General features: G+C 40.9%; 1 protein-coding gene across 4 annotated transcripts in view; it reads right to left on the bottom strand.

Annotated features, from left to right (window-relative positions):
* The window catches only part of RBMS1 (RNA binding motif single stranded interacting protein 1), a 211,320-nt gene that overhangs the window by 26,608 nt on the left and 171,732 nt on the right, over positions 1–12,980 (bottom strand). For all 4 annotated transcript variants that reach the window (XM_065881183.1, XM_065881181.1, XM_065881184.1 and 1 more), the window contains exon 4: positions 9,541–9,632. In XM_065881183.1, coding sequence (XP_065737255.1) covers positions 9,541–9,632 — 92 coding nt within the window. The remainder of the gene's footprint in view (positions 1–9,540; positions 9,633–12,980) is intronic.

Below are 12,980 nucleotides of genomic sequence, written 5' to 3' on the forward strand. Positions count from 1 at the left end.
ATAATTCAATCCAGAAACACACGACGGATTCTGGACTAAGTCAACTAAAGTCCAGTGGGATTTTGCCCAAATTCCCTTCTTTCGCGCTACAGCAGAGTCATTACTACCTCTGAGTTGTGATCACCAATGGGAAATAGAGAACTTCCTAAATTAACAAAAACAAAACCCCACAAAGTCATACAAAATGACAGACTCAAGGCAGTACAAGTTTTAGAATCTGGATAAAGCTGAACTCAAATGTAGATGGGGGAAGGGAGTTTTGCTAAATCTTTGCTACTCTAAGAGTGATCCAGGGGCCAGCAGGGATGGAATTACCTGCAAGCTTACTAGAAATGTAGAATGCCAGGCCCCATCCCAGACCTACAGAATCAGAAACTGCATTTTAATAAGATCTCCAGGCAGTACAAATGCATATGAAAGTTCGAAAAGCAGCAGTTAGATCATTTCCCACCCACCTTTGCACTGCTGAGTTAAAATCAGCTGAAACCAAAGATAGCAACTGAGTTTTCTGAGAACCAGTAACAGCTATGTATATTTACTGAGTCTGGTGTTAAATCATCAGGAAATAAGCTTATATGCTATCTGGAATATTTTCTGACCAAGTAAAAACTCATCTCGGCAACTGTGAGATCAGGATGATCTTAACTTGAAAACGGGCTTTCCTTTGATCTTACTACCACTTGTATCTTTACATATTGAACTATGCAAGTTTATGATTTTTCTTTCTATTAGCAAAGTCATTAACCGATGTCTTAGCCTTAGGCAATAGAACAGCACACTCATTATATTTAAATTTCCAAAATGCACAGTACTTTAAAAATATATGTGAAACATACGCATACTTGTAGAAGTCTCTACTTTCAAATGTATCCTGGCATTAATTAAACCTGAAATAAAACCTTCCCTTTCAGATGATCTGCAAGTAAAAGTAACTGACCTTTAAGATTTAAAACAACAATCTGGGGCTTCCCTGGTGGCGCAGTGGTTGAGAGTCTGCCTGCCGATGCAGGGGACACGGGTTCGAACCCTGGTCTGGGAAGATCCCACATGCCGCGGAGCAACTAGGCCCATGAGCCACAACTACCGAGCCTGCGTGTCTGGAGCCTGTGCCCCGCAACAAGAGAAACGGTGACAGTGAAAGGCCCGCGCACGGCGATGAAGAGTGGCCCCCGCTTGCTGCAACTAGAGAAAGCCCTCGCACAGAAACGAAGACCCAACACAGCCAAAAATAAAAATAAATAAATAAAAAAAAATTTAAAAAAAAAAAAAAAACAACAATCTGGTATCCTAGGGAATGGCAAATACCCTGGTAGTCCCAAGAATTAAAGTTACCGAAGACTGAGAAACTATGGGCAGAAAGTACTGTCCCTATGACTTCCCGGTTCTGACAGAAGGCAGCCTGTTACCAGGCCAGTCCCAAAGGTATGGAGCAGAAGCTCCCAACCTGGGTGGCCCAGACTCTCAGGGGTGTCAGTGCGGTTGTGTCCAGGAAAAACATTTAAAAATTTCAAGTGCTCAGTAGCAAGCCAGAAACTTAACTTCACTAACCCTTGACAGACTAAACAAAAATGGCAACTACCTTTGCTTCTGTCTGAAAGTAGATAAAGTCAGTGTGGTACCACTGATTACCTTGTGCCGGGCAAAACCTCCCACTGAAAATTACATAAAGCATATCTTTAATGTACAAAAACTGTAAAGCGATTTAATAAATGCATGACAGTAACAGATAAAATGCTTCAGAATAAAGGGAAAAACAAAATGGTCTTTGGTATTAAATTTTTCAATTTCTTCTCAGGTGGATTACAAGCTAAGATTTTAATTCCTTATTTCCACTTTATTCACTACCTTCCCTGACTTCACCCAATTAATCCACAGCTCCTCAATGAACTATCTCATGTTGGCTCTAACCTCCCAAGTCCCTGAAGCTTTCCTGGAGTGCACAAGACTGTATTTGTTCCTGTGGAAGTCTGGTCCTTAGTTGGTGAACACAGATAGGGTTATATCTCTCTGAAGGTGGGTACACTGAGGGGTCCTGTAGCCTAATACAGTCCAATGACATTTATAGTGCATCCTGTACATCCCAGACCCTCTTATACAATAATTGTGACTCCAGGTCTGTCTTCTAGCCGTTTATAGTTGAGTTGGGGAGATAAAAACACATGTAATGAATGCTGTAACAGAGATGTATACAAATCACAATGGGAGGACAGATAGGGGAGCTTGTCTTTATTAGGGAACACTTTACAGAGGGCATGACATTGAGTTGAGACTTGAGAAACAAGCATAAGGCATAAGGCTGAAAACCAGATTGTGAAAAGCTATCCAAGGAGCATGACTTTTTTTGTCAGTTATCACCGCTTAAACTTTTCCACTTAAGCAATGCTAGCACGAAAGAGAATGACTATGTATCCTGAAGAGTGTGTGGGCAAAGGATAAAGTAGCCTTGCCAGAGCTGCAACATTTCCTTGAAGGCTTTTATCTAAAAAAAAAAAAAATGTATCACGTAAATGTTGCAATCTACTCCCTAACTATTTGAGTTTGTTTCATATGGAAACAGTATTTCTGAATTAATACTTTCGAGTCATACTGACACTGCAGTCTTAAGATAAGCCATGTTTATCCTGTGATTTCAGGCGTTATACTTTGTTGGGTGAGGGGAGGAGGAGGAAGGGGGAGCCTTGTCCCTGTGCTGCAGCTAGAAAGCCACGCCCTAAAAAATCTGCAGCCTCTGGAGGCACAGAAGCAAGGGAGTGATGTGATCAAGTCTATCTTATTAGAAAGATTTCTGAATCATGCTTAGTCAGATTCAGAATAAAGCTGGGAACTCCCTAATTAAAGAGCATTAAAACACACCTTGGACAAAGATGTGGCATAAAAAATGTTACGTAAGGAACATGTATCATAAATATTGTGAGCTTTCTTTTTTTTAAAATAAATTTATTTATTTTATTTTTGGCTGCATTGAGTCTTCGTTGCTGCACATGGGCTTTCTCTAGTTGCAGGGAGCGGGGGCTACTCTTTGTTGTGGTGCGCAGGCTTCTCATTACGGTGGCTTCTCCTGTTGCGGAGCACGGGCTCTAGGCTCATGGGCTTCAGTAGTTGTGGCGCCCGGGCTTAGTTGCTCCGCAGCATGTGGGATCTTCCCAGACCAGGGCTCGAACCCGTGTCCCCTGCATTGGCAGGCGGATTCTCAACCACTGCGCCACCAGGGAAGCCCGTGAGCTTTCCTTTTGAGTTACAATTATTAAAATCTAAATGACTAACATTTAAGAATATTTAAGAATGTTCACAGACTTTGTCATCTGTGAAGTATTTTCGAAAGGGCTGACAATGTAGGTAACTAAGTACTTTCTAAATCTGTGGTTTAGTTGCTATTAAACTATTAATAAAAATGTTATTCTTGGGTCTTCCCTGGTGGCACAGTGGTTAATAATCTGCCTGCCAATGCAGAGGACACGGGTTCGAGCCCTGGTCCGGGAAGATCCCACATGCTGAGGAGCAACTAAGCCCGTGCGCCACAACTACTGAGCCTGCGCTCTAGAGCCCGCGTGCCACAACTACTGAAGCCCCTGTGGCTAGACGATGTGCTCCACAAGAGAAGCCACTGCAATGAGGAGCCCGCGCACCGCAATGAAGAGTAGCCCCCGCTCGCCACAACTAGAGAAAGCCTGCATGAAGACCCAATGCAGCAAAAAAAAAAAAAAAAAAGTTATTCTTTAAAATGTTAATTCAACTTGAATGTTTACCAATGAAGAAAAAAAATAATAAAAAGTGCTAAATCAGAATCAGGAAATTGAGCTAACCCACTCTATGATGAATAGTGAGATAAGATAGACTAAATACAGGTAGATATTTCCTGTGATTTTAACGCATTTTTTTTCAATAGCAAACAGTCAACTAGCTCTCTTCATTTGGAATGACCTCTAGGGCTAACATTATTTATCCTTCTTTTCAAATGGTCAACTGATCCTGCACACATTGCATACAAAGTTGCAAGTAAAAAAAAAACCAAACAAACAAAAAAGAGAAGCAACTCCAAGCTGGCAGCAATGGCCACAAGAATATCTGATCACCAAAGGGTCCATGCATTCTAATCACCATACATTCCTAGTAAACAGAACATACGGTACTTGTACTACGTGAGAGTGGTTCTTGAATAAGGGTAATTTCGCCCCTTTAAAATCAGGGACAACCGTAACTCTGTTTTATTACATACAATGCTATGTCAAAAAACAATTTTTCTGTAAATCATGGGTGGTCAGAGATAAAAATGGAGCTAACAGGCCTCTTTATATCCCTAGGGATGGAAAGTGTTCAATGGCTTCTTTAACAGGTAGAACACTTGGATCCCACATTGGCCATGAGAGGGATAAATGGCCACTAATGTTCACTTGAGTAGAAAAGTGGGGCTTGGAGGTCCCTCATGGTGTAAAGCACTCAGTCATCATCTGAAAGAAATTAACAAAAACCTCCCTATGCGTGTGGAATGGTTCCTAAAATTCAACAAAGGGACCTGGCAGGAAGACCAGACATCTGTTTTCTCTTGTACTGAGTAGGTTCACCAACCAGCAGATAGCTGCTTATGGGCATGTGAATGCAAACTGCTTGAAGCATGGTAGACCTCTGTATGGAAGGGCGATTAAATTCCTGCTCCTTTGACTGCCTATTTACTGAGAAAAGTGCGAGCATACCGCTAGGCAAATAACACAGGGCGATCCGACGACCCCCAGCAGGTCTGAAGAGGTATTGCGGAAAGGCCTACAGAAGTTACTCTATTAACAGATATCACCAATGTTGGCTTGAGTTTTATATCTTTTCAGCTCGTTATCTGAGGTTTTTTTCTTCTTTTCATAGATTGAGTCTTTTATTTTGAAAAATGCACACATCTGAAACAAATGCCAAGTTTAACATACGTGGCTCAAGTTTAACCTTGAGCCTTTTGGAAAACCTTTGGTAAATTTCATCAGGGTACTCGATAGACTCAATAAATATAATTTTTAAATGTCCCATTGCTATCTCTCCATATCTGCCCAAAGTGGGAAGTTTTTCTCTTGCTTAATTGGCTTCTTTGATCATCAATAAAACAAACATTTGATATCTACCATAGGCCAAGTACCAAGCAAGGCACTGAAATTAAAACACGAATAAGAAACAACCATTGTTGTCCAACGCTCTCCAATTGTAGCTTTATAGTTCAGTTTTAAATATTTGTGGAGTTCTTTTTCAACTCAGATGGTCAAAGTGTCAAACAATATTATATTCTCCCCCACTCCCCAGACTCGCCTAGTGGAATGTCTCTTAATTTTTTCTGATTATGTAAGAAAGCAAGCCTTTAATATGTGGCAATGTGAATTTTCAAAACTTTATAGTGTCCAGATTAATTCACTAGAGGAAAGTGGACAGTGACAGGTCCCTTATCACCCAAACATGGGAGCCAGACCTAAACTTTTATAAACTGTCTCCACAAAAGGTACATGCCAGATGCTCCTTTATCCAGTCAGCATAAAGGGGATAATGTCAACTCCTGATACTCAAACCCATGGTTCCGTGGCACAGAACAATGGACCCTCTAGCATTTAAAATACCTTTTGTAACTTTAATGATGTAATAAAAAAGAAATCAGGTCCAGGAAACTCAGTCATCCTACAGAGACCCGAAGAAATTCACATCGTGCAGAATGTTGGCACACTGCCAGCATCTCTGAACCCGTGCATTGTTCCCTCCCTACAGATGATGTAGGAAGGGATCACTTTTCCTAGCCAATTTACAGTCCAAGCCACCTAAGGAGGTCTTTGAACAGTGCTCATTATCAGTCCACGGGAAAGCTGGCATTCAAAGTGCACTGTTGACACAACGTACAGTGCCAATCTATGCCCAGACCGGTTCTGACTAAATGCATTGTAAAGACTTCTTCAGACAGGATATATTTAATATATTATGCTACTCAATATCACTGGCACTGAAAAGATGCCTAGGTAAGTGCTCACGGGGCCGCTCTAAAAAAGACCTCCGTATTACCTGGAGCACGTTGTTAAAATAGCCCTCTTCCTAACTTTGTTTCAGCAGAAGTCACCAAAAAATGGGTTTCAGGCATGCCCACGTTCCAGAGTAAGAAACCAGACCACCTACACAAAGTCTGCATAGGAGTGGCTGAGATCTGGCTTGAGAGGCTCAGCTGACCACCCACCTCTCGTCTGCCTGGGGGAGGGACTGGAGAGGGTGGAATGAACACACGTGTGGAGAGAACCGCTGATGTGTTCTGAGTCCCACCACAGGGGCTGCTTCCCCCATCACTGCCAGTCCAGCAAGAGGGGCTTCAACAGACCCCTCAGGAGGCATGGTCTGTGACCTTTGGAGCTCGGTGGATACAATGAATCAATGTCTGACTTACGCCTGAGGAATCTAAAAGGCAAAGGCTGGTTGAAGGGGCCTATAAGTGCAATTGGGAGGTAACTAGTCTCCCACAGACAGCTGGCAAACACATCAATGTGGGCCACACAGGTAGAGTTGGCCCAGGGTTGTGTTAGAGCCTTCCAGGAAGGCTGTCTTGAAGGATAAGAAGGTCCTAGAAGAAAGGGGCTGAAGGCTGACCCTTAGATTCTCAGGAGCTGAGGCTAACAGCCTGAGGACACGTCTTCTCTAGCTTGTAGGAACTACAGGGGAGAGAGCAAAGCATACTACTAAGGAAAGCATCAGTTCTCTGTCTGCCCAGAGAAATCAACACCATATCGCGTAATTGTCAGGTCAAGAAACTTTCCCATCCTTTGCCACTGCTCCAACCTTGGAGGGGTTAGAAACCACAGCTAGCTATGGAAGAGTGGGAAAGACACACATTTGGGAAATAGGAAAGAAACTAACCATGCTCCCATCCCACGACAAGCTTACTACTTAGAGCAGACCAGAGCTGGGGGAAGGGAGAAGTTTTAATATTATACGGCACTCAAAATTTTGTCAAATAAACAGGATTGGACATTTTAATTATAGGTATCACACACTTAGCATTGGAAATGTGTTCTTAAAAAAAAAAATCAGACATTCAGCATCAAAATGTTAACCAGGAGCCTATTTCATATTATTTCAAGTAAGAAGTATATAATGTATTACCATTAATCACAACCCCCAATTTCCTAAAATGCAACTAAATACATTTGTTACACATCTGTACGTGTGTCTGTATACACGTAATACATGGTTATATTGGGATATAAACTTTTAAAATATCACTTTGTTTTTGTTTTTTTGCGGTACGCGGGCCTCTCACTACTGTGGCCTCTCCTGTCGCGGAGCCCAGGCTCCAGACGCGCAGGCCCAGAGGCCATGGCACGTGGGATCCTCCCGGACCGGGGCACGAACCCATGTCCCCTGCATCGGCAGGCGGACTCTCAACGACTGCGCCACCAGGGAAGCCCTAAAATATCACTTCTTGATCACCAAATTATCCATATGGTTGTTAGCAGACAACTGCTTTGTAAGTCGTCATTTCTCTTAGCACCAGCGGCATCCAAGACACGCATCCCTTTTTGCTGACTCTCAGCAGGGTTTTCGAAACCTCTACACAATTCGACATTTACAAACTGTATTTGGAATATAACCTGAGATTTCCCCCTTAAACATCTTGCTTAAAATATTGTACTGAGATTGGTGTAAATACATATAGAAAGGCTGAAAATGTACTGAAAGACAATTATGTTCCCTGAAATTTGGATATGAAAACAATTAAGGGGCATTCTACTGAAAAAAATTAACCAGAAAGACCTGAAATGAAAGAAGCAACTGAAGGAACTTTTCAAAATTACGAGAGTAGCCAGAAAAGTCATGGGACCTGCCCTAGATTTTATCCATGAGAAGAAGAAACAGGAGCTTCACAGAGTAGAGGAAATGGACAGAACAGAGGGAAAAATAGAGCCCTTTTCCAATTGTGCCTTAAAAGTCCTGCTTAGAAAATGTATGGTTACCCATTGTTTACATAGGCGTATTAAACATTCTGTAAATCATATACAACTTAGGTATTGCATACTCACAATTAAATATATTTCAAGCCTCATAATCACCGTCTTTCAACAATACCACAGGAAACTGCTGTATATTATGGACAAGTAATCTAAAAATCATGGTTTAGTATTTACAGTTTGTTTATTTTAGCTTCTTCCTCTGGAGTTTAAAAACATCTGAAATAAGTCCAACTCAATCCAAAGGTCTAAAAATATTAAAAGTCAAGGATTACTTTAGAAAGGTGATCCCTTTCATCAATTCCTGAAATCTTTATTCATGCTTTTTTTTTTTTGCGGTACGTGGGCCTCTCACTGTGTGGCCTCTCCCGTTGCGGAGCACAGGCTCCGGACGCGCAGGCTCAGCGGCCATGGCTCACGGGCCCAGCCGCTCCGCGGCATGTGGGATCTTCCCGGACCGGGGCACGAACCCGCGTCCCCTGCGTCGGCAGGTGTACTCTCAACCACTGCGCCACCAGGGAAGCCCCATGCTGATCTTTTAATCAAGGTAAATCTCTATCCTGGTAGCTGCATATATGTCCTTCAACAGCTTTAAGGTCTTAGCAGGTAACTTATCTCAACCAGGGTTCTTTAACTTCCATAAATCTTCTTTCCTTATGGAAATGGGAATACCCTTCAGGGAATGACCACATGCTACTCTTCAGAAGCAGCAGAGGACAGCACAAAATTACTTTCCTCCGTACTTCAAGACACTAGATAATATAAAATTACCGATCTTTTGAAAAGAATATACAAGATATCAAACTGTCAAGTTTCAAACTTGAAAATATGTTCTGTAGCAATTCAAAAACCACAAATAAAAAAATATGTACATAATTGTATGAGTATCTTAATAAATGTACTTTAGGCACTAGGTATGATATAACCCAAGTTTACATTTAGGCAATAAGACTGGAGCATAAATATCACTTCAGTGATTAAGAGTTCATCAAAACAAGTCCTGAATAAAGCTACTGCAGAACTACTAAAGAGAAGATTTATAATCCATAAATAACCAATGTCTAAAAATCACTGACTTTTACACAGGGGAAATAGTATCTGTAGCTTACATTGCATTAAAACTACTAGTATATTTGTACAACGCATACATATGTGATTGTATTTTGTTATTCTTTCATAATATGACATTCTATACACAATTACCTTCGGAAGTGTTTCTAAAATGTATTAATTCCTTAAGCATTGACATTTAAAAATTATTTTAAAAAATACAGTACAGAGCTTCAGCCCACAAGTACCCACTTACCTGAGAAAATCTGGTGCTATTTCTCCATTTACTTAGGGGGTTACATAATCTGCTATGTAAAATTTTATACAGTTCTAAAACCCTTCTTCACATATAAATTTATGAGGAACAGTCTTTGGCAAAATAGCTACCATTGAGGATGCGAAGGCATGGGACAAGTGTCCACAGGTAACTGTGGCTCACTGGGATGGAAGGAAGAACTTGGATGGTGACAGGAAAAGCCACGTATCTAGCTTCAGAACCAAAGCCAGAGACCACAGAACTGAGTACTGGCTCTCAACTCACCTTTGCCATTTGAGCTTGAACCCCACTTGCCTTCAGGGCAGACACAGCCTTCTGAGCTGCTGCAGGACTGTCAAAGTCGACAAAACCATAACCTGAAATGCAAAACACACTTAGTGTTTAAGCCATTATTTTATGATTACATAGAGGAAAAGGATGACTCCATTTGGTCTCTGATGCAGGCAGCAGAAATGAAAGCCCTGACGTTCTGACATGTCTCAAGCTTTACAGCCGCAGTGCAACATCCTCCTCGAGCTGTCCTTCCCCATCTATCACGGGCTAGGCAACTTTCCCTTCAAAGTTTAAAAAAAAAAGGAAGAAACAAAAACAGTTTTTTTCCTTTTCCAGACCTTTTTCTCAGGTGTCCTGTACTTACTGGCAGAAAAAAAAAGACATCTGAGTTATACCAAGATTTAAAAAAAAAAAAAAGGAAAAAAAAATCAACTTCAGAGAAGTAGCATTTTTAATAATTTGGTAAGAAAGATGGTGCTATCCTACAGAGTTTACAAGTGTATGTTTATTCTGTAGACTACATTTTATTTTTCAAATAAGTTAAGTACAACCACTGGATACCCCAAATATAAAATAATCTAAATGTTCAAACTTGGTTAAAAATATCATTATTTATCTAAAATAGAGCTCATGATCTCTTCAAAATAAATAAAGGGGGGGGGATGGCTCCAGAAACCCGAAATAGCTGTTTCAGCAGTTCATGTCCTAAAGTCTAAAAACAAAACATAATAAAACAAATAAATAAATAACCTCCTAAGAGAGGTCCTGGTTCAAAGCTTATTTATCCACAGCTTTTCAAACATTTAAAATAAGCTGGTCAGCTATTCTGCCTGGCCACGACAAATCAAAAGCAAGAAATAATGGGGAAAAAGGGACGGGTTGAGGGTAGGGCTGCTACAAAATAATCACATGGATGGTATCCATATGCTAATTATTAGTGAAAATGAATAGCAATCAAGAAAAGAGGAAAACTATACAAAGAACAGGCCTTAAAGCAGCATATGAGCAAACAGCTCCATGAACTTCACTGACCCATAAGCATCACTGTGTTAAACCAGGCAGCCACTGATCTGTCACTATGACTCTTAAGTTACTGAGAAACGGTCCAATTCCATTTAGCGCGCTGTTTAAAAGATCAGGGTACCAGGCAAAAAGACCAACAGAGATTTCCTTGGAATTCAAACCTATTATCAAATTAATTTTATTTTCTTAATTTATTTGTTTTTTTTTGCGGTACGCGGGCCTCTCACTGTTGTGGCCTCTCCTGTCGCGGAGCACAGGCTCCGGACACGCAGGCTCAGCGGCCACGGCTCACGGGCCCAGCCGCTCCGCGGCATGTGGGATCTTCCCGGACCGGGGCACGAACCCGTGGTCCCCTGCATCGGCAGGCGGACTCTCAACCACTGCGCCACCAGGGAAGCCCATCAAATTAATTTTAAATGAGGAAGAATATTTTGAAAAAGAAAAGCCCTGTTTGGAGGTTGCAGAGAAGAGGGGCCAGCCCTATCATTTAGTTGCAGATATTATAAAGCTATAGTCATTTAGACAGGAAGAAACTAAGTGTCAAAATAGGCAAATATATGCATCAACAAGACCAAACAGAAACTTCAGAAGTAGTCCAAAGGTGAGTGTGCAGTATTAATACCGAAAATATTGCCTGGTAACAAAACTAGTGAACTAGACCATGGATTACAGAAATAGATGTTTTAGGAGACAGAAGTGTCAAAGCTGAAACAAGCAGCAGCTTCCTTCGAGTACTTGGAATTGGGTTGGAATAAGGCCTAATTTGATTTTGACAGTGAATGGAGAAATAGCCAGGTTGGAAAGAAAAAGAAGAGGCTGACCCAAGTAAAAGCAGAGAACGCTACTCAACAGCCAGGTTAGAAGTCAGGTTCAACGTATTTTGGAATTTTTTTAGAAATCTGTTGTTAATGCCAACATGCAACCCGTTATGAAGGTACACACAGGCACACACATACTCACTCTCATACATATTTTACTACCAAATACAATTTAAGCAGGTCATAAATGAACACCCAACTACACTGAAATGATGCAACTTCTACTGATGGATATTTAAGACACCCTCCTTAATTTTGCTGTTGTCAATAAATTACAATAAATAGAAGATCTCAGGTTTGATATTCATGTAGTTGAAATTGCTATTCATTCAGGTAATATTAGTATTATTTTATCTGTTATTTCCTTATTAGGAAAAATCCATAATGGTTGCATTTTTAGTTAACTGTTTATAACCTTTTCTGGCCTTGCCCGATGTCTACTACATAGCTGTTTCATAAATATTTGCTGAAAAACAAATATAACAGGTAAGCATGCAACCCTTGGCTCTTTCATTTCCTTTATTATATTACTTTCAAGTAAGTATAAGAGTATATAAATGAGTTTCACAGGTTCCATGGGTTTCATTATATAAATATGTACACAGATATTTCTGAAGGTGGGATAAACTAAGTAACACAGCATCGTCTCACTGGACCCCCAAGAGGATTCTTCTCAGGTCTCAGGACCAGGAACAGTTATGGTATTCCTGCTTCTTGGATTTTATTCTACATTGTGATTACTGAATCACGGGAATAGGTATGTTTATTTTTGCTTTGGCAACTAAGAAATACAGGGCTATTTCTACAGTAACATGAAGTTTCCTGCTCTTACCCCTATCTTCCCTTTGGTCTGACTTATCCTCACCCATTTTATGTCTGTGTGTGTGTGTGTTTTCTGGTCTTATACGCAACTGTGTAAACATTGATAATTGACCAGCCGGGTGTCACAATCAATCCGTTGTAAGCTTTTTTTTTTTTTGGTCCTGAACTACCATATATTCCAGTGCTGAAAAGCATTTAAATACCTTTTCTTGGCCAAAAACTGACAAAAATTGAAAGGTAGAAGAGCAACTGAATAGTGAATTTTTAAATTTAATAACTACGATAACATGTTATTCAGAGCAATATTTCCTTCAGCTTAATTCTGTCTTCTGGAGAGAGGCTTCAAAATATGTTTTGTGGGGCTTCCCTGGTGGCGCAGTGGTTGAGAGTCCGCCTGCCGATGCAGGGGACAAGGGTTCGTGCCCCGGTCTGGGAAGATCCCACATACTGTGGTGTGGCTAGGCCCGTGAGCCATGGCCGCTGAGCCTGCGTGTCCGGAGCCTCTGCTCTGCAGTGGGAGAGGCCACAACGGTGAGAGGCCCACGTACCGCAAAAAAAAAAAAAAAAAAAAAAAGTTTTGTGCCAAAAAATGTTCTATGACCTATAAGGTCTCTAATTTCCAGGTATAAAATTCTTTGATCTGTTCAACTCTCAAAAAACTGTAGACAACACAAGCACTTTCCATTTATACTAATAACCTCTTAAGCATTACCTATCTTCATCCATCCATCCACCTACCCACCTTCTCAAGTTATCTGTAACATGGCT

Source organism: Phocoena phocoena, chromosome 7, assembly GCF_963924675.1.
Source record: "Phocoena phocoena chromosome 7, mPhoPho1.1, whole genome shotgun sequence".
Lineage (NCBI taxonomy): Eukaryota > Metazoa > Chordata > Mammalia > Artiodactyla > Phocoenidae > Phocoena > Phocoena phocoena.